Source organism: Crinia signifera, chromosome 2 (genome assembly GCF_055691185.1).
Source record: "Crinia signifera chromosome 2, ASM5569118v1, whole genome shotgun sequence".
Lineage (NCBI taxonomy): Eukaryota > Metazoa > Chordata > Amphibia > Anura > Myobatrachidae > Crinia > Crinia signifera.
Window position 1 is genome coordinate 392526846 of NC_139218.1, and position 20204 is coordinate 392547049.

The 20204-nt window shown below is 46.5% G+C and overlaps 1 protein-coding gene across 5 annotated transcripts in view; it reads right to left on the reverse strand.

Moving 5' to 3' along the window:
- LOC146058238 (uncharacterized) overlaps positions 1–20204 on the reverse strand; it is a 232965-nt gene that overhangs the window by 23959 nt on the left and 188802 nt on the right. For all 5 annotated transcript variants that reach the window (XM_083170401.1, XM_083170400.1, XM_083170402.1 and 2 more), the window contains one exon: positions 19873–19947. In XM_083170401.1, the coding sequence (XP_083026527.1) occupies positions 19873–19947 (75 nt within the window). The remainder of the gene's footprint in view (positions 1–19872; positions 19948–20204) is intronic.

Below are 20204 nucleotides of genomic sequence, written 5' to 3' on the forward strand. Positions count from 1 at the left end.
CCTCATGTGCCCATATATAATATACAGCACATTACCAGGGACTGAGATTGGGCATATTATACAATGATTACTCTGGGACTACACGCAGTGTAAGGGACTGTCTGTATGGCTGATAATATGTAACTACATCCTCATGTGTGCCCATATATAATATACAGCACATTACCAGGGACTGAGATTGGGGATATTATACAGTGATTACTCTGGGACTACACGCAGTGTAAGGGACTGTCTGTATGGCTGATAATGTGTAACTACATCCTCATGTGTCCATATATAATATACAGCACATTACCAGGGACTGAGATTGGGGATATTATACAGTGATTACTCTGGGACTACACGCAGTGTAAGGGACTGACTGTATGGCTGATAATATGTAACCACATCCTCATGTGTGCCCATATATAATATACAGCACATTACCAGGGACTGAGATTGGGGATATTATACAGTGATTACTCTGGGACTACACGCAGTGTAAGGGACTGTCTGTATGGTGATAATGTGTAACCACATCCTCATGTGCCCATATATAATATACAGCACATTACCAGGGACTGAGATTGAGGATATTATACACAGTGATTACTATGGGACTACACGCAGTGTAAGGGACTGTCTGTATGGTGATGATGTGTAACCACATCCTCATGTGTGCCCATATATAATATACAGCACATTACCAGGGACTGAGATTGGGGATATTATACAGTGATTACTCTGGGACTACACGCAGTGTAAGGGACTGTCTGTATGGTGATAATGTGTAACCACATCCTCATGTGCCCATATATAATATACAGCACATTACCAGGGACTGAGATTGGGGATATTATACACAGTGATGACTCTGGGACTAAACGCAGTGTAAGGGACTGTCTGTATGGCTGATAATATGTAACCACATCCTCATGTGTGCCCATATATAATATACAGCACATTACCAGGGACTGAGATTGGGGATATTATACAGTGATTACTCTGGGACTACACGCAGTGTAAGGGACTGTCTGTATAGTGATAATGTGTAACCACATCCTCATGTGCCCATATATAATATACAGCACATTACCAGGGACTGAGATTGGGGGTATTATACACAGGGATTACTCAGGGAATACACGCAGTGTAAGGGACTGTCTGTATGGCTGATAATATGTAACCACGTCCTCATGTGTGCCCATATATAATATACAGCACATTACTAGGGACTGAGATTGGGGATATTATACACAGTGATTACTCTGGGACTACACGCAGTGTAAGGGACTGTCTGTATGGTGATAATGTGTAACCACATCCTCATGTGTCCATATATAATATACAGCACATTACCAGGGACTGATATTGGTGATATTATACACAGTGATTACTCTGGGACTACACGCAGTGTAAGGGACTGTCTGTATGGCTGATAATGTGTAACCACATCCTCATGTGTGCCCATATATAATATACAGCACATTACCAGGGACTGAGATTGGGGATATTATACAGTGATTACTCTGGGACTACACGCAGTGTAAGGGACTGTCTGTATGGCTGATAATGTGTAACCACATCCGCATGTGCCCATATATAATATACAGCACATTACCAGGGACTGAGATTGGGGATATTATACAGTGATTACTCTGGGACTACACGCAGTGTAAGGGACTGTCTGTATGGTGATAATGTGTAACCACATCCTCATGTGCCCATATATAATATACAGCACATTACCAGGGACTGAGATTGGGGATATTATACACAGTGATGACTCTGGGACTAAACGCAGTGTAAGGGACTGTCTGTATGGCTGATAATATGTAACCACATCCTCATGTGTGCCCATATATAATATACAGCACATTACCAGGGACTGAGATTGGGGATATTATACAGTGATTACTCTGGGACTACACGCAGTGTAAGGGACTGTCTGTATAGTGATAATATGTAACCACATCCTCATGTGCGCCCATATATAATATACAGCACATTACCAGGGACTGAGATTGGGGGTATTATACACAGGGATTACTCAGGGAATACACGCAGTGTAAGGGACTGTCTGTATGGCTGATAATATGTAACCACGTCCTCATGTGTGCCCATATATAATATACAGCACATTACTAGGGACTGAGATTGGGGATATTATACACAGTGATTACTCTGGGACTACACGCAGTGTAAGGGACTGTCTGTATGGTGATAATGTGTAACCACATCCTCATGTGTCCATATATAATATACAGCACATTACCAGGGACTGATATTGGTGATATTATACACAGTGATTACTCTGGGACTACACGCAGTGTAAGGGACTGTCTGTATGGCTGATAATGTGTAACCACATCCTCATGTGTGCCCATATATAATATACAGCACATTACCAGGGACTGAGATTGGGGATATTATACAGTGATTACTCTGGGACTACACGCAGTGTAAGGGACTGTCTGTATGGCTGATAATGTGTAACCACATCCGCATGTGCCCATATATAATATACAGCACATTACCAGGGACTGAGATTGGGGATATTATACAGTGATTACTATGGGACTACACGCAGTGTAAGGGACTGTCTGTATGGTGATAATGTGTAACCACATCCTCATGTGTGCCCATATATAATATACAGCACATTACCAGGGACTGAGATTGGGGATATTATACAGTGATTACTCTGGGACTACACGCAGTGTAAGGGACTGTCTGTATGGCTGATAATATGTAACCACATCCTCATGTGTGCCCATATATAATATACAGCACATTACTAGGGACTGAGATTGGGGATATTATACACAGTGATTACTCTGGGACTACACGCAGTGTAAGGGACTGTCTGTATGGTGATAATATGTAACCACATCCTCATGTGTGCCCATATATAATATACAGCACATTACCAGGGACTGAGATTGCGGATATTATACAGTGATTACTCTGGGACTACATGCAGTGTAAGGGACTGTCTGTATGGTGATAATGTGTAACCTCATCCTCATGTGTGCCCATATATAATATACAGCAAATTACTAGGGACTGAGATTGGGGATATTATACAGTGATTACTATGGGACTACACGCAGTGTAAGGGACTGTCTGTATGGTGATAATGTGTAACCACATCCTCATGTGTGCCCATATATAATATACAGCACATTACCAGGGACTGAGATTGGGGATATTATACACAGTGATTACTCTGGGACTACATGCAGTGTAAGGGACTGTCTGTATGGTGATAATGTGTAACCTCATCCTCATGTGTGCCCATATATAATATACAGCAAATTACTAGGGACTGAGATTGGGGATATTATACAGTGATTACTATGGGACTACACGCAGTGTAAGGGACTGTCTGTATGGTGATAATGTGTAACCTCATCCTCATGTGTGCCCATATATAATATACAGCAAATTACTAGGGACTGAGATTGGGGATATTATACAGTGATTACTATGGGACTACACGCAGTGTAAGGGACTGTCTGTATGGTGATAATGTGTAACCACATCCTCATGTGTGCCCATATATAATATACAGCACATTACCAGGGACTGAGATTGCGGATATTATACAGTGATTACTCTGGGACTACATGCAGTGTAAGGGACTGTCTGTATGGTGATAATGTGTAACCTCATCCTCATGTGTGCCCATATATAATATACAGCAAATTACTAGGGACTGAGATTGGGGATATTATACAGTGATTACTATGGGACTACACGCAGTGTAAGGGACTGTCTGTATGGTGATAATGTGTAACCACATCCTCATGTGTGCCCATATATAATATACAGCACATTACTAGGGACTGAGATTGGGGATATATACACAGTGATTACTCTGGGACTACACGCAGTGTAAGGGACTGTCTGTATGGTGATAATATGTAACTACATCCTCATGTGTGCCCATATATAATATACAGCACATTACTAGGGACTGAGATTGGAGATATTATACACAGTGATTACTCTGGGACTACACGCAGTGTAAGGGACTGTCTGTATGGCTGATAGTGTGTAACCACATCCTCATGTGTGCCCATATATAATATACAGCACATTACTAGGGACTGAGATTGGGGATATTATACAGTGATTACTCTGGGACTACATGCAGTGTAAGGGACTGTCTGTATGGCTGATAATATGTAACCACGTCCTCATGTGTGCCCATATATAATATACAGCACATTACCAGGGACTGAGATTGGGGATATTATACACAGTGATTACTCTGGGACTACACGCAGTGTAAGGGACTGTCTGTATGGCTGATAATATGTAACCACATCCTCATGTGTCCATATATAATATACAGCACATTACCAGGGACTGAGATTGGGGATATTATACACAGTGATTACTCTGGGACTACACGCAGTGTAAGGAACTGTCTGTATGGCTGATAATATGTAACCACATCCTCATGTGTCCATATATAATATACAGCACATTACCAGGGACTGAGATTGCGGATATTATACAGTGATTACTCTGGGACTACACGCAGTGTAAGGGACTGTCTGTATGGCTGATAATATGTAACCACGTCCTCATGTGTGCCCATATATAATATACAGCACATTACCAGGGACTGAGATTGGGGATATTATACAGTGATTACTCTGGGACTACACGCAGTGTAAGGGACTGTCTGTATGGTGATAATATGTAACTACATCCTCATGTGTGCCCATATATAATATACAGCACATTACTAGGGACTGAGATTGGGGATATTATACAGTGATTACTCTGGGACTACACGCAGTGTAAGGGACTGTCTGTATGGCTGATAGTGTGTAACCACATCCTCATGTGTGCCCATATATAATATACAGCACATTACTAGGGACTGAGATTGGGGATATTATACACAGTGATTACTCAGGGGATACACGCAGTGTAAGGGACTGTCTGTATGGCTGATAATATGTAACCACATCCTCATGTGCCCATATATAATATACAGCACATTACTAGGGACTGAGATTGGGGATATTATACACAGTGATTACTCTGGGACTACACGCAGTGTAAGGGACTGTCTGTATGGCTGATACTGTGTAACCACATCCTCATGTGCCCATATATAATATACAGCACATTACTAGGGACTGAGATTGGGGATATTATACACAGTGATTACTCTGGGACTACACGCAGTGTAAGGGACTGTCTGTATGGCTGATAATGTGTAACCACATCCTCATGTGCCCATATATAATATACAGCACATTACCAGGGACTGAGATTGGGCATATTATACAATGATTACTCTGGGACTACACGCAGTGTAAGGGACTGTCTGTATGGCTGATAATATGTAACTACATCCTCATGTGTGCCCATATATAATATACAGCACATTACCAGGGACTGAGATTGGGGATATTATACAGTGATTACTCTGGGACTACACGCAGTGTAAGGGACTGTCTGTATGGCTGATAATGTGTAACTACATCCTCATGTGTCCATATATAATATACAGCACATTACCAGGGACTGAGATTGGGGATATTATACAGTGATTACTCTGGGACTACACGCAGTGTAAGGGACTGACTGTATGGCTGATAATATGTAACCACATCCTCATGTGTGCCCATATATAATATACAGCACATTACTAGGGACTGAGATTGGGGATATTATACACAGTGATTACTCTGGGACTACACGCAGTGTAAGGGACTGTCTGTATGGCTGATAATGTGTAACCACATCCTCATGTGTGCCCATATATAATACACAGCACATTACCAGGGACTGAGATTGGGGGATATTATACACAGTGATTACTCTGGGACTACACGCAGTGTAAGGGACTGTCTGTATGGTGATAATGTGTAACCACATCCTCATGTGCGCCCATATATAATATACAGCACATTACTAGGGACTGAGATTGGGGATATTATACACAGTGATTACTCTGGGACTACACGCAGTGTAAGGGACTGTCTGTATGGTGATAATGTGTAACCACATCCTCATGTGTGCCCATATATAATATACAGCACATTACCAGGGACTGAGATTGGGCATATTATACAACGATTACTCTGGGACTACACGCAGTGTAAGGGACTGTCTGTATGGCTGATAATGTGTAACCACATCCTCATGTGTGCCCATATATAATATACAGCACATTACCAGGGACTGAGATTGGGCATATTATACAATGATTACTCTGGGACTACACGCAGTGTAAGGGACTGTCTGTATGGCTGATAATGTGTAACCACATCCTCATGTGTGCCCATATATAATATACAGCACATTACCAGGGACTGAGATTGGGGATATTATAAGGAGATTTATGTTCTTACCTGTTAAATCCTTTTCTTCGAGATCCATAGGAGACACAGGGCTTACGCTGGGTATAGGTGGTGATGGACCTGGCAGGCAGCAAACGGGATAAACAAAATCCTAAGCCTCCGGGAACTGGGCTCCTCCCCTCCTATACCCCGCCCCCGCCTCAGGCCACCAGTTTTTTTAAAGTAAACAAGCCCAAGGCAGGAGCAAAGAGAGAAGGAAGAAAACATGCAACATACAAGGCCACACACAAAAACAGGCCTAACCTAACCGCAAAAATCTATAAAATGCAGTGAAAAGTATAAAAGCAGGCGCGTCAGGGAGGGATCCCTGTGTCTCCTATGGATCTCGAAGAAAAGGATTTAACAGGTAAGAACATAAATCTCCTTTTCTATCTCGAGTCCATAGGAGACACAGGGCTTACGCTGGGACGTCCTAAAGCAACCTCTCAGGGGTGGGGACGCGCCTGAGCCGCGCTAAGGACACTCCTTCCAAAAGCAGAGTCCCCGGAAGCAAAGGTGTCAAACGCGTAAAAGCGCAAAAAGGTACTGGGGGACGACCAAGTAGCCGCCCTACACAGCTGCTCCGCAGTAGCCCCACCGCGGACAGCCCAAGAAGCACTAACCGACCGCGTGGAGTGAGCCCGAATCCCATCAGGGACCGGAAGGTCAGAGTCCCTATAGGCCTGGCGGATGGTGGATCTGATCCACCGAGCCAATGTCTGTTTAGACGCCGGCCAACCTCGCTTGTGAGCAGCGTAAAGGACAAAGAGAGCATCTGATTTACGAACTGACTTCGTACGCTTTACATAGATGCGAAGTGCGCGAACCACATCCAAAGAAGATTCTGAGGCCGATTGCTCAGGAGACCTGAAGGCAGGGACCACAATCTCCTGGTTGATGTGGAACCTCGAGACAACCTTAGGCAAATGAGAGGGGCGAGTTCGAAGAACTGCCCTGTCTGGATGGAAGACAAGATAAGGGGAACGCCACGACAGGGCCGACAAGTCGGACACTCGTCGAGCCGAAGCAATAGCTAGCAGGAAAATAGTTTTCCAAGTGAGCCATGGAAGATCAATCGAACGCAACGGTTCGAATGGAGGAGACTGTAGAGCCTGGAGAACCAGGGAGAGGTCCCACGGGGCCACCGGAGGGACAAACGGAGGCTGTATTCGGATAACCCCCTGCAGGAAGGTACGAACATCCGGTAGTAGCGCCAGTCTTCTCTGAAACAGGACAGACAACGCAGAGATCTGCACTTTTAGAGAAGAAAGACGTAAACCAGCTTCCAAGCCCGTCTGCAGGAAAGATAATATTCTAGATAGCCTAAAACGGCTGGGATCCAGCCCCCTTGTCGCACTCCAAGCAAAGAAGGCTCTCCAGATCCTATAATAAGCACCTGCTGAAGACGGCTTACGTGCTTGAAGCATAGTCCGGATTACTCCTGAGGAAAAACCCTTCGCCCGCAAGAGGGACGTTTCAAGAGCCACCCCGTCAAACGGAGGCGGGGCAGATCCGGGTGCAGGCAAGGACCCTGACTGATGAGATCTGGTCGTAGAGGAAGATGGAATGGTAGGTCCATTGCCATCCCCAGGAGATCCGCGTACCAGGGCCTCCTGGGCCAATCTGGAGCGACGAGGATCAAGCTTCCTCCTTCGGCTTTGAATTTGCGAAGGACCCTGGGAAGGAGAGATATCGGGGGGAACACATACATTAGATGAAATGGCCAAGGTGCCGATAGAGCGTCTGTGAGACAGGCGCCTGGATCTCTGGTGCGAGACCCGTACCTCTGGACCTTGCGGTTGTGACGAGTGGCCATCAAGTCCACTTCCGGAGCTCCCCATCTGTCTACGAGCAGGTCGAACACGTCTTGATGAAGAGACCACTCCCCGGAGTGGAGGGTCTGGCGGCTCAGAAAGTCCGCCTCCCAATTCAGTACCCCCGGTATGAATACTGCAGATATGGCCGGGATGTGTTTCTCCGCCCACTGGAAGATGCACCTGGTCTCTGCCATGGCCCCCCGGCTGCGAGTTCCTCCCTGGTGATTGATGTATGCTACAGCCGTAGCATTGTCCGACTGGACCTGAACAGGGTGACCCCGCAGCAACGGGAGGGCTAGACATAGGGCTCGGTATACCGCCCTTAGTTCCAGGCAGTTGATGGAGAGCTGGCTCTCCCTTGCCGTCCACAACCCCTGGAAGGATCTCTGACAGGTGACTGCCCCCCATCCACTCAGACTGGCGTCTGTCGTAAGAAGTACCCAGTCCTGGATCCAAAAGGGGCGTCCCATCTGTAGGTTTCGGGAGAGGAGCCACCACGTGAGGGACAGACGTAGCTCCTGGGAGAGGACAATCCTCTGCGCCCTGATGAGACGGTGTGACCCGTTCCACTGGGTCAGAAGCTCCCACTGCAGCGGGCGGGAGTGGAATTGGGCATATTCCACCATCTCGAAGGTGGAAACCATCGAGCCCAAGACCCGCATGCAGGCATGAATGGAAACCGACCGGTGTCTGAGAAGATCTCGAATCCTGGACTGGAGTGTCTGAAGCCTGTCCTCTGGCAGGAAAACCCTCTGAAGTCTGGAATCCAGGAGGGCTCCTAGATGGACCATCCGTTGAGATGGAAGGATAGCAGATTTTGACCAACTGATAATCCAACCGTGACTTTGTAGAAGGGTCACTGTCCTGTGGATGTGATCCTGGAGTTCCTCCGGAGACTGAGCCAGCAGCAGAAGGTCGTCTAAATAAGGGAGAATTCTGACCCCCTGACGTCTGAGATGTCCTGCCATGACTGCCATGATTTTTGTGAATACACGAGGGGCAGTTGAGAGACCAAAGGGCAGCGCACAAAACTGAAAGTGCTCGCCCAGTAGAGCAAACCGCAGGTACCGCTGGTGATTTTGGCGAATGGGGACATGAAGGTAGGCATCCTGGATATCCAGGGATGCCAGAAAATCTCCCGGTTCCAAGGCCAGTATGATGGAGCGTAAGGATTCCATCCGGAACTTCGGAACCCGGAGGAACCGATTGAGAGATTTCAGGTTCAGTATTGGTCGATAGGCCCCGCTGGGCTTCCGAACCAAGAACAGGCTGGCATAGAATCCTAGACCCCGTTGCAATGGGGGAACCTGTACAATGACCCCAGTTCGAAGAAGGGACTGAACGGAGTCCCTGAGGGCACTTGCCTTGATGGGATCCTTTGGTAGATTGATGGAAAAGAATTGAGAGGGAGGGCGATGGCGAAACGTGAGAGCATAACCTCGCGTGACGACATCGCGGACCCAACCGTCTGTTGTTGTGTCCAGCCATGCGGTGGAAAATCTCAGCAGACGACCTCCCACCCTGGGGTCCCCCAGGTGGAGGTCCGCCCCGTCAGGCAGACGGCTTGTCTGGCTGCTTGGGCTCGGGGCGACGGGTAGACCAGGCCTGACGTCCTCGCTGTTTAGGCGGTCTGGAAGTATGAGGCTGTGATCTTGGAAATGGCTGACCCCGTGCCCTGCCCTGAGGTCGAAAGGCCCGAAAGGAAGTAGTACGAGGTCGCGGAGCCGCTGTAGATGGCAGGAAGGCAGTCTTTGAAGCCGCTACTGTAGCCACTATTTTGTCCAGTTCTGGGCCAAAGAGGATAGTCCCAGTGAACGGCAAAGCCTCCAAAGCCCTTTTGGAGTCAGCATCCGCCCGCCAGGAACGGAGCCATAAAGCCCGTCTTGCTGCAATGGCGGAAGCCGAGACCTTGGAAGCGAGAACTCCCGCATCTAGGGCAGCTTCTCCTAAATAAGCTGCAGCCTGTTGGACCCTGCCTGCTAAAGGTAAGAGTTCCTCCCGGGGTGTACCTTCAGATAGGCCCCTGACGAGGGAGTCTGCCCATTCTGAAAGCGCCCTAGTGACCCATGCTGAGGACAAGGCCGGCCTATCGACAGCCCCTGCATGTGAATAAATGACCTTTAGGAAATTTTCTAGCTTCCTGTCGGTGGGGTCCTTCAAAGAAGCGGTGTTAGGAATGGGCAAAGTAGAAGCTCTTACCAAGCGTGCCACATGGGCATCCACTGGAGGCGGACTTTCCCATTTAACTCTGTCCCCCGGGGGGAGGGGATAAAGAGTGGGAAATCTTTTGGGGAGCTGAAATTTACGATTAGGGGTAGTCCATGCTTCCTCCAAGATATCCTCCAGTTGATCGGATCTAGGGAAGAAGGAGGAAACCTTCTTTTTACGTTTAAAGACCGGGCCCTTAGACACCGGGACTTCATCCTCTGCCAAGTCAAAAGTTTCTCTGACAGCCTTAACAAGGGCCTCCACATCTATGTCAGGAGGAGGGGGTCCTGGGGATCTGTAGCAGGGTCAGCGTCGGGAGGGTTATAACCCGTATCCCCCTGATCAGAGTCTGTGTCTGTGTCAGTGTCCCCTAAAAGCTGAGGAGGGTCGTCCCTGAGCAATGCTGGGCGCTTAGCCGGTTGTTTGGACAACATTTGTTGTAACCCCTGAACCGAGGCCGTTAGGGAGCTAACCCAGGGAGGCTCCAACATGGGGGGTAAAGCACTCTGGGCTGAAGCGGAAGGAGCCGCCTGCGGAGCAGGCTGCGCAGGAGGAGCAGATGTAAGGCGGTCCACCAGCTGCGACATGACCTGGGTGAGGGACGAAGCCCAAGCTGGCTCAGTAATAGATGAGGCGGCTGAAGGCTGCTGCTGACGCCTATGACAGCATGCGCAAAGGCCATCAAACACTTCGTCATGTGTTGACAAGCCTGCAGCACAGGAAGTGCAAGTGCGCAGCAAAGGAGCTCCCCCCTCCTTAGGTGCCTTTCTGGACATGTTAACCTGAGGCACACTACAATCTCCACAACCCTATAAGGTGTGAGAAGTGGCTGAAGTGGGCACTGCAGCACAGGGGGTGTAAGGTTACAGCACTTACACACAGCACTTCAGAGCATACAATGCACAGAAAAATAATAAATGCAGCACCTCTCACTGACCAAAGCCCCAAGGCTGGCAGGAGGAAGCTTGTATAGCCTGACCTGTGGAGGAGAGGTATACAGGGGATAGCCCAGCGTCTCCGGAGGTGCAGCAGGCAGCGCGGCTGAGGCAAAGATGGCTGCTCCGCGTCCTGTGCAGGGAGGGAGAGGGCGGAGGAAAGCCTGCGGCGGGAACTCTGCAGAGAAGGCGCCAGCAGACCCGGGGGAGGGGCTAACGGAGTGAGCCTGCCTCCCCCTGCTGATACTAAAGCCCCCAGGGAAAATGGCCGCCCGCAGCATCAGGCAAATAGCGGGGATCCCTCTAGGGATTGACCGCTGCCTGTGCTGCGCTCCGTTGCCTGATACCCTGGTGGTCTAGCGGGGGAACGAGCGACCCGGTCCCCGCCCGATCAGCACAGTCCAGCGGTCCCCAGCCGCCGGAGCTGTAAGCCGCGATAGGCGCCTAGCGCCTCTTACCTGCTCCCAGCTTCCGGCTTGCGGCTGTGGGTCCCGCTGCGGAGGATCCCGGCCGAGGTCACTCACCCAGTCGTGGTGCTGCGGCCGCCGGCGCTGGGAGTCGTTGGGGCGGCAGCGCGGGCGTCTCACAAGACGCCCAACGCTGCCTGCCCTAGTTAAAATAAATAATAAAAACGGGCTGCCAAAGGCAGCCCCCCGTTTCAAAGGTGCTGCTCCTGCCGCACCAAACGAAAAACTGGTGGCCTGAGGCGGGGGCGGGGTATAGGAGGGGAGGAGCCCAGTTCCCGGAGGCTTAGGATTTTGTTTATCCCGTTTGGTGCCTGCCAGGTCCATCACCACCTATACCCAGCGTAAGCCCTGTGTCTCCTATGGACTCGAGATAGAAACAGTGATTACTCTGGGACTACATGCAGTGTAAGGGACTGTCTGTATGGCTGATAATGTGTAACCACATCCTCATGTGTGCCCATATATAATATACAGCACATTACTAGGGACTGAGATTGGGGATATTATACACAGTGATTACTCTGGGACTACACGCAGTGTAAGGGACTGTCTGTATGGCTGATAATGTGTAACCACATCCTCATGTGTGCCCATATATAATACACAGCACATTACCAGGGACTGAGATTGGGGATATTATACACAGTGATTACTCTGGGACTACATGCAGTGTAAGGGACTGTCTGTATGGTGATAATGTGTAACCACATCCTCATGTGTGCCCATATATAATATACAGCACATTACCAGGGACTGAAATTGGGCATATTATACAATGATTACTCTGGGACTACACGCAGTGTAAGGGACTGTCTGTATGGCTGATAATGTATAACCACGTCCTCATGTGTGCCCATATATAATATACAGCACATTACTAGGGACTGAGATTGGGGATATTATACAGTGATTACTCTGGGACTACACGCAGTGTAAGGGACTGTCTGTATGGTGATAATGTGTAACCACATCCTCATGTGTGCCCATATATAATACACAGCACATTACTAGGGACTGAGATTGGGGATATTATACACAGTGATTATGTCAGACATATAAACTACACATGGAGTGACCCCCTGTCATTGTACCCATCTGCCTAATTACCCCTGTCATTTACCAGCAGTCATTGTTGCTGTGACTCCTGCCATAGATAGGTGGATGGACTGAGAGCTGCTGACTGGGGAGAAGGCGGCCATGTTCCCGGAGACACCACTGCAGACGGAAGCATTCATGCAGTATATATCTAGTCAGGCAATAGCGGCGTGCGAGTACACACATTGCCAGGGGTCATACACACAGAGTGATCCATGCTTCATGTGTAATAGCCCTCACATCGCCCTATGTACAAGTCCCGTAAGCATGAAATGCATCTGCTTCTTATGCACCAACATCTCCTTCATAAGTGAATTATTTGATAGCCTGCCATATTGAAGCCTGCATCTTTATAGCATCAAAAGCATGGTGCTAGAACCAAACCATGGGGGTTATTCAGACCTGATCACAGTTGTGGGACATTCCGAGCCCTGCGATCACATAGCCGCCACCCACACAGTGAGAAATCCCGCCATGCGCAAATCCGCAAATGGATCGCTGATCGGCGGCCCTCTGCAAACCCCTACGCAAGTCACTCACTATCAAGTGATTTCCCAGTCTGTGTGCGACAAAATCAGGATGACTGAGTCCGACACAGACCCTACCGGAAAAGGCCTGGACACACCTGCGCTTTTCCCGACACTCCCAGAAAACGGGCGGGAGTCACTCACAAATGGCGGTTTCCTCTCAGTCAAATTGCAAGGGGAATGCAATTAGATTATACGCTGTTTGGGCTCGCGTACTACGGTCTGTACGTGTGCGCAGTTATTCCATAACCGATAGGCTTGCGAATTCGCACAGCAAAGATCCACTCTGAATAACACCCTTTAAACTGAATTTGGATTTTGGCCTACTCACATTATGTAGTATTACTACTTTCCGTCTTTTGCCCCTAGAACCCCAGGCACTGGGGATTGAGGGGCAGTTCTGTGCTGCAGCCAGTCCCACAGCAAACTTCCGCATGTACACTCGCATGATGGAGGGGCCAGGCCAGGCCGAGTCATGCGACTTGTAGCCGTTTCCTCCAAAGTTATTATTTACTGCGCGATAGATTTTATAGCGCTCTTATCATAGTTTCAATCCTCCTGTTTTATGCTTTTGTTTTATTAATTTCCTGCACCTGGATGTTCTATTTCTGCTACTTGCCAGATGCAACCTATGCAGTGCAGCCAAGATGGCTGCCACTGATGGTTCTTTTTGTGGGTGGGATGAACACCACATGGATCTATTTATGCAGTACTTATATATTACACACGGTGAGATTTGACATTAGACTTTGACTATAGAGTCAAAATCGCATGCAGATCGCACTGGTTTTTTACCTTGCGATCCCGATGCGCGCTCCAATGACAGCATAAATCGAAACCCAGATAGACAGGGCAACAATGACTATATAGTGCAAATCGAATGTAGATAGTATGTAAAAAGTACTATGCAAAGATTGTATAGCACTCAAATCTTAAGTCAAATAGCAAGGGAATCTCACCATGTTTACCTCACACATTGTAACCTTTGCAGAGGACCCAAGATGGCTGCCTCACCTAGTACATCGGTGAGTGGTATTAAAAAAAATACTTGAAAACTGATGCCTCTGCCTCTAGCTTTAGTATACTGTAATTTCGCCCTTTTAAGTAATATCTTCAAGGCACTGATCATTCCATCCATGGTTACCCATGTAACGCATCCAATATGGCCGCCTCACATGCTCACTTTTGTGGGTGGCTTAAGTAATCAGTGGAACGTTTCAAAATAGCTGCACCACCCCATACTAAGCTCATTGTGTGCATTATGTTCCCTATATTTTGGTTTGTTTTCTTTGTGCTGTAAACCTCTGTGCTACAGAAAAAAGTGCCATATAAATAACGATTGTTGTTCTAATCATGATTTTCATAATTTTGTGTCTGTCATTCAGAACATTTTGGATATGGGAGTTCACATATAGCGAACTCATGTGCAAAATGCCAGGTCCCGACTGTACGTCCTGATAGCTGTGACTCTGGCCCGTTTTCGGCCCGCTCGCCAGTTAATCGGTAGGCAGGATTCAATGTTCCACCTGCAGATCGGCGAAATGGGGCCGTGTCTGTGAAAATGGCCGTGGATTGGTGAGATGTGGCCTTGATCACCACAATCCATGGCCGTTTTCAGCAAGTCGGGTCCGTTCTGTCGATCTTGCTCTTCAATGCTGTCGGGAACGACAGCACTGAATAAGCGCCCAGCACTATTTCCCCCATCGGAAATAGCGGTGAGGATTGAATACCCCCCAGTCTAGTACCTGTGTGTAAAGATTGGCTATAAAGACCAATGAAACACTTACGTTACAAGAATACACCTTATACACAAGAGTAGCCATTCAGCTTTGATAGTACATTCAGTCACATGAAAGCCAATATCTGATAGGCTGCGGTGCATAATCCTTACACCATCAGTTAACCATGAAGTCTTAGTAAATACTGTGCTACACATGAGGTGTAACCTGCAGCCACCAGATGCCACCTGTGTTCCCCTCACAGGACAAAACACATTGGCCCCAACAGGAAAAACCAACAAAACTATTGGCCCCAATAGAAAAAACAATCCCACTGGTCCCCACAGGTAAAAAAAAAATAAAAATAAAAAAGGTACTTGTGTAATATCTGGGCGCCCGATGGTTTTATCGCATGCCTTAACTTAAGGCATGCGATGAGATGCGATCGATTTTTTCAGAAAACAAAACCCAACCCGATTTTTACATTGGACCCAATGTTAAATGGCCCCTCAGACCCGATTTTACGTTCGGTCCAATGTTAAATGCCCCCCCAGACCCCATTTTTATTTGTATACCCACCCTGATGGTTAATTATTATGTCAAATGACCCCCCCCCATTGTTAACGCCACGATCAACGTCAACCCGAAGCGGGGCGAGCGCCCGCGGAATACATGTTAAGTAATCCGCTGCGCTCGCCATGCTTCGGGCTCGTATTCCACGTCTGCTCGCCACGCTTCGAGCTCAGTGGCTCGCTGCGCTCGCCACACTATATAAAATCCAATGTAAAAATCGGGTCGGTCACATCGCATGCGATTTGGATGCATGCGATGCAACCGATTTTTCCGACCCGATGAAAAAACTGGGCGCCCATTTATTACACAAGTACCAAAAAATACATTGGCCCTTTACATGAAAAGAAGAGACCAGTATATAACAGTTGAACTCATGGTGGCTGTAAACTGGTTTGGGCATCTCTAGAACTGGGGGCACACTTGAGAACAGCTCATGGGACACTAATATGCCACGGCACAGTGGTTGAAAAACACTGCTGTACTGGTTAACTAAGATGGGGGCATCTGGGCAACACTGCAACGCCCAATCCATGAGATGGCTGCAGCAAGAGAACTTCCCTGGAACCCTGAAGATTAGTATGAATCCTTTTCAAATTATCTTCATCCTCATCTGGTGTCATTGGTTGGAAAGGTTACTTCTGGGGTCATACGTCACACCTCTACCTCCACTGGATATAAAAATATTACATTGCTACTTCTCTCTTTGTTTATCAATATTTAAAATAAAATAAAAGTTTTTCTTCATTTCCTCTTTATAATTCTGCACAGTCATGAAATAACGACACATCCCCAGGCCTGCTACCATAGCGCTGTCCTGACCCAATGAGAGAACGCCGCTGCTCCTGGGACCCCTCTGGAAGAATCCGCTGAAGAGCCAGTGATGGAGGCTGCCGCCTTAATATTGCAAGGCTAGGAGGTCTCCGCTGGGAGTCGTAGTCCTCCTCTGAATCTCCAGGTGGCTTAGTCAGAGCTATGGTGACCTTGATACACCAACTAGAGGCGATAACGTGTATGAAGCGTACAAATGCTGTTATTCCAATATTTACCAAGTATTCTATTCAATTACCCAAAATTCTCAATGGTAACTAAAGATTTATTTTGTTGTAGGAACTATTGTCTAATCGGCAGGAATCTAATAACAGCAACCCAAGAATTACAGCAGTTTGTGTAGCATATGATGAAGACCTACAAGAATTTCACATTCATCATCCCTTGCAGAGACGAAGATAGTAGGATAGGCCAGAAGAACACGTGCTGCATATGTGGAAATGCATGCTGGGAGTAAGCCTGTTCGAGGTTACGTCTGAGTGCTGAAATCAGTACCCTGACTATCACATAACTAAAATGAACACTGGAGGGGAGGAACTCAGATTCAGTGACTTCCTGCTGAGGGCCAACAACCTTGGTATAGTACACAGGACAGTGCAGCAAAGAATAAGAAAGGAGACACCCAGCAACTCTTTATGTACACTATGGCGCCATAGGGAAACCCCACACATTCCTCTGCCATACGTCGTCCATGCTCTTAACCCTAGTTACCTTACAGATCCACACCACCTGAGAGTCCAGGGACATGCAACACCACCAGTCTAACCTTGTTTCTACATCACAGACATAGCCCACTTTAACAACTCGTGGGCAATGTCGAGAGGCTGACTTGTGATATAGAGACCCTGTATACAAAAATAACCCATTTTTCTGATCTCAGATGGGGACCATACAATAGGAGTTTTTATTGGAGTTAATTCAATTTATTTTATCTCATAACTATGTTTGTTTCATTTACAGTTTCACTTACAAAAACATGGTACAGCCATGGGCACCAGTTTTGCCCCTAGTTCTGCGAACCTCTATATGGGTTTGTTTGAAAACCAGTTTATCTGGGGAAGCCCAATCAGTGCAAACTTTGTGCAATACGGTCAATACATTGATGACCTTTTTATAATTTCTTATTATTTGGGATTAACAGTCTTCTATTTTTTCATTATATTGATTCTAAAACCTTTTGGTCTTAAAAATCCATCCAACTTTCCACCCTCCTCACAATGATTACTTCGACATGGTAATCACATACAGAGAAAACTCCCTTTTGACTAAAACATTCAGAAAAGATGTTGATTGTAATAAGGTATTGGAACTATTACAACAGTCATTAGAACAAAAAATAACATATCAAAGGGTTAATACGTGCGACTTAAGTGAGATCGTTATAATAAAATCTTTTTTGAACAAGCTAGAGAACTTATCTGGGGAATGTTGTATCAAGGTTACATTCAGGATCTCATGGATTGTGCATTAGTGGAAGCCACAATACGACATACAGTATTACGAAGTATAGTATCTGTTCCAGTGAGATTAAGGAAATTATGAATAATTTTAAAATTAAACAAATTTCTCCAGGTCTAGATAAGGAACTTACAATTGCATTCCAGATTGCTAGAAACCTGTACAAGGTGCTATTTGATAGCTATCCAAACCTGCAGACAGTTACAGGTGTGCTATATAGATGGATAGAATCCATTTCCACAACTTTGGTAACAGGTTCAGCCTTGGTTTATCCATTACTTAATATTGGTACGTTGTTTATAATTATCAGTTGCATTCATGACAAACAATGTAGGTAGAACAATGTGAAGCCTAAATGTTACATCCTCGCACATAGGAGAAACATCTTGAAAAAGTAACGATAAGCGCAGCCTCTCTCTTCATGTAACTCACATTCATGCTAATAATGTGGGAGCATTAACAATACAGGGTAATGAACATATCAATCCCACTGTAAGAGGAGGGGACCTATATACACAACTTTGTAAAAGAGAGGCAGACAGACAGATAGATATTAATATGACAATTCTATGTTATTCTGTGTATTGTGGTACTTTTTTTTTATAAATTTGTGACAATATATATATATATATATGGATGATTAAAATCACTTGGAGAAAAAGCAATCTTGACTTATTAATTAAAGAAATAAATGAGAGTGGTTGCTTGAGGTTCAAAAAAGGGCACCTTGAGTCCTGCCAAATGGATGGAGAAACACCTTAGAGCAACTTAGTTGTACTCTGAATACCTGCTCTAAAATCTGAATGCAGTACAACCATTCTGACATTCCCGATTAAAGAATGCTGATGTTGACTACTATACAAATAACCGGGCTGGAGAAGCACTATTAAGGAGGGGAAGAGAAAGCATCAATGTCCATCTCTCTCTGCCCTCCAGTACAATGGTGCGGGTGCTGGAGTACTATCAGCGGCTGAGGGGCGGGGGAGCGTACCGCTGTTGCCTAGACTGAAAGCGGCCAGTATGATCCCCCCTCCTCCAGCATACTGTGACATCATAGGGGTGGAGCTTAATGCTGTGCATATATCTGTATTTCCCGACAAAGATCTTTGTGGCACTACTACTAAAAGGATACAGCATTACTAAGATGCCAGAAGTGATGTTCTGGCATTAATGGTCATGGGATGACCGTTAACCAGTCAATAAAAATTATTATTATTGAACCGCTTGGAGATGGGACATGTTATCCCTATAATTCATGCATTTGTAATTTATGTTTTCATTATGTCTAATGGTGATTTTATTATGTCCGTATATAATTTTCCTTTACTGTGATCTTTAATGTGTAAGAATAAATAATGTTTTCATTTATACTAGCAGTTTTTACTGTGTGCCCTTTTTATGATTTTATTATCTAACTCTTTACAAAAACAGCCCCAACCTGTGATAAGGGTGGATAAGGGAAAAAGGTCCTAATGCACACTGTCCCCAAGGTGGGAGATTCCTGTCCATAGACGGGCATAATATCTCTATTTGAGTTCCATCCTATGGAAGATCTGGAGAGCCAACCAAGGGGTAGCAGTGAGCTGAGCGATGCTGTGTAGAAGGCTCTGCTATAAGGATACCTATAGCCATCTGTGTATTTGTCCTTACATCTCACATACTGCCCCCTACAGCCAGAACCACAGCCTCCAATCATTATATGTGACGAGAGAAGCAGCCCGATCCTTCTCATACCCGATGGTCACACATCTATTGCCCAACATATTATAGAGCAGCCATAGAACCGGCTCACACCCAGAACAGCCGCCGGGCACAGTCTATGGCCTCCCGTTCTGTCCGGCAATGTGATATGGGGCAGTCTGGTATAAGTCACATTATAGGAGAGCGAGCAGCACTGACCTGCACTGGATTCTGGGAGGAATTCCTGCAGCTCCCGATGGTCACCAGCATCCAGCTCTACACCGGCCTCAGCTCCTGTGTATGACAATAAGCAGCCAGTGTTACACATAGACACACGTGTGCAGCGACAGAAGGGGCCGGTGTCTGTGTGTAGTAGTAATTACTATCATATGCGCCAGGAGGAATATCCGGACATACGTGTTACCCGCAGCCAGTGTTACACATAGACACACGTGTGCAGAGACAGAAGGGGCCGGTGTCTGTGTGTAGTAGTAATTACTATCATATGTGACAGGAGGAATATCCGGATATACGTGTTACCCACAGCCAGT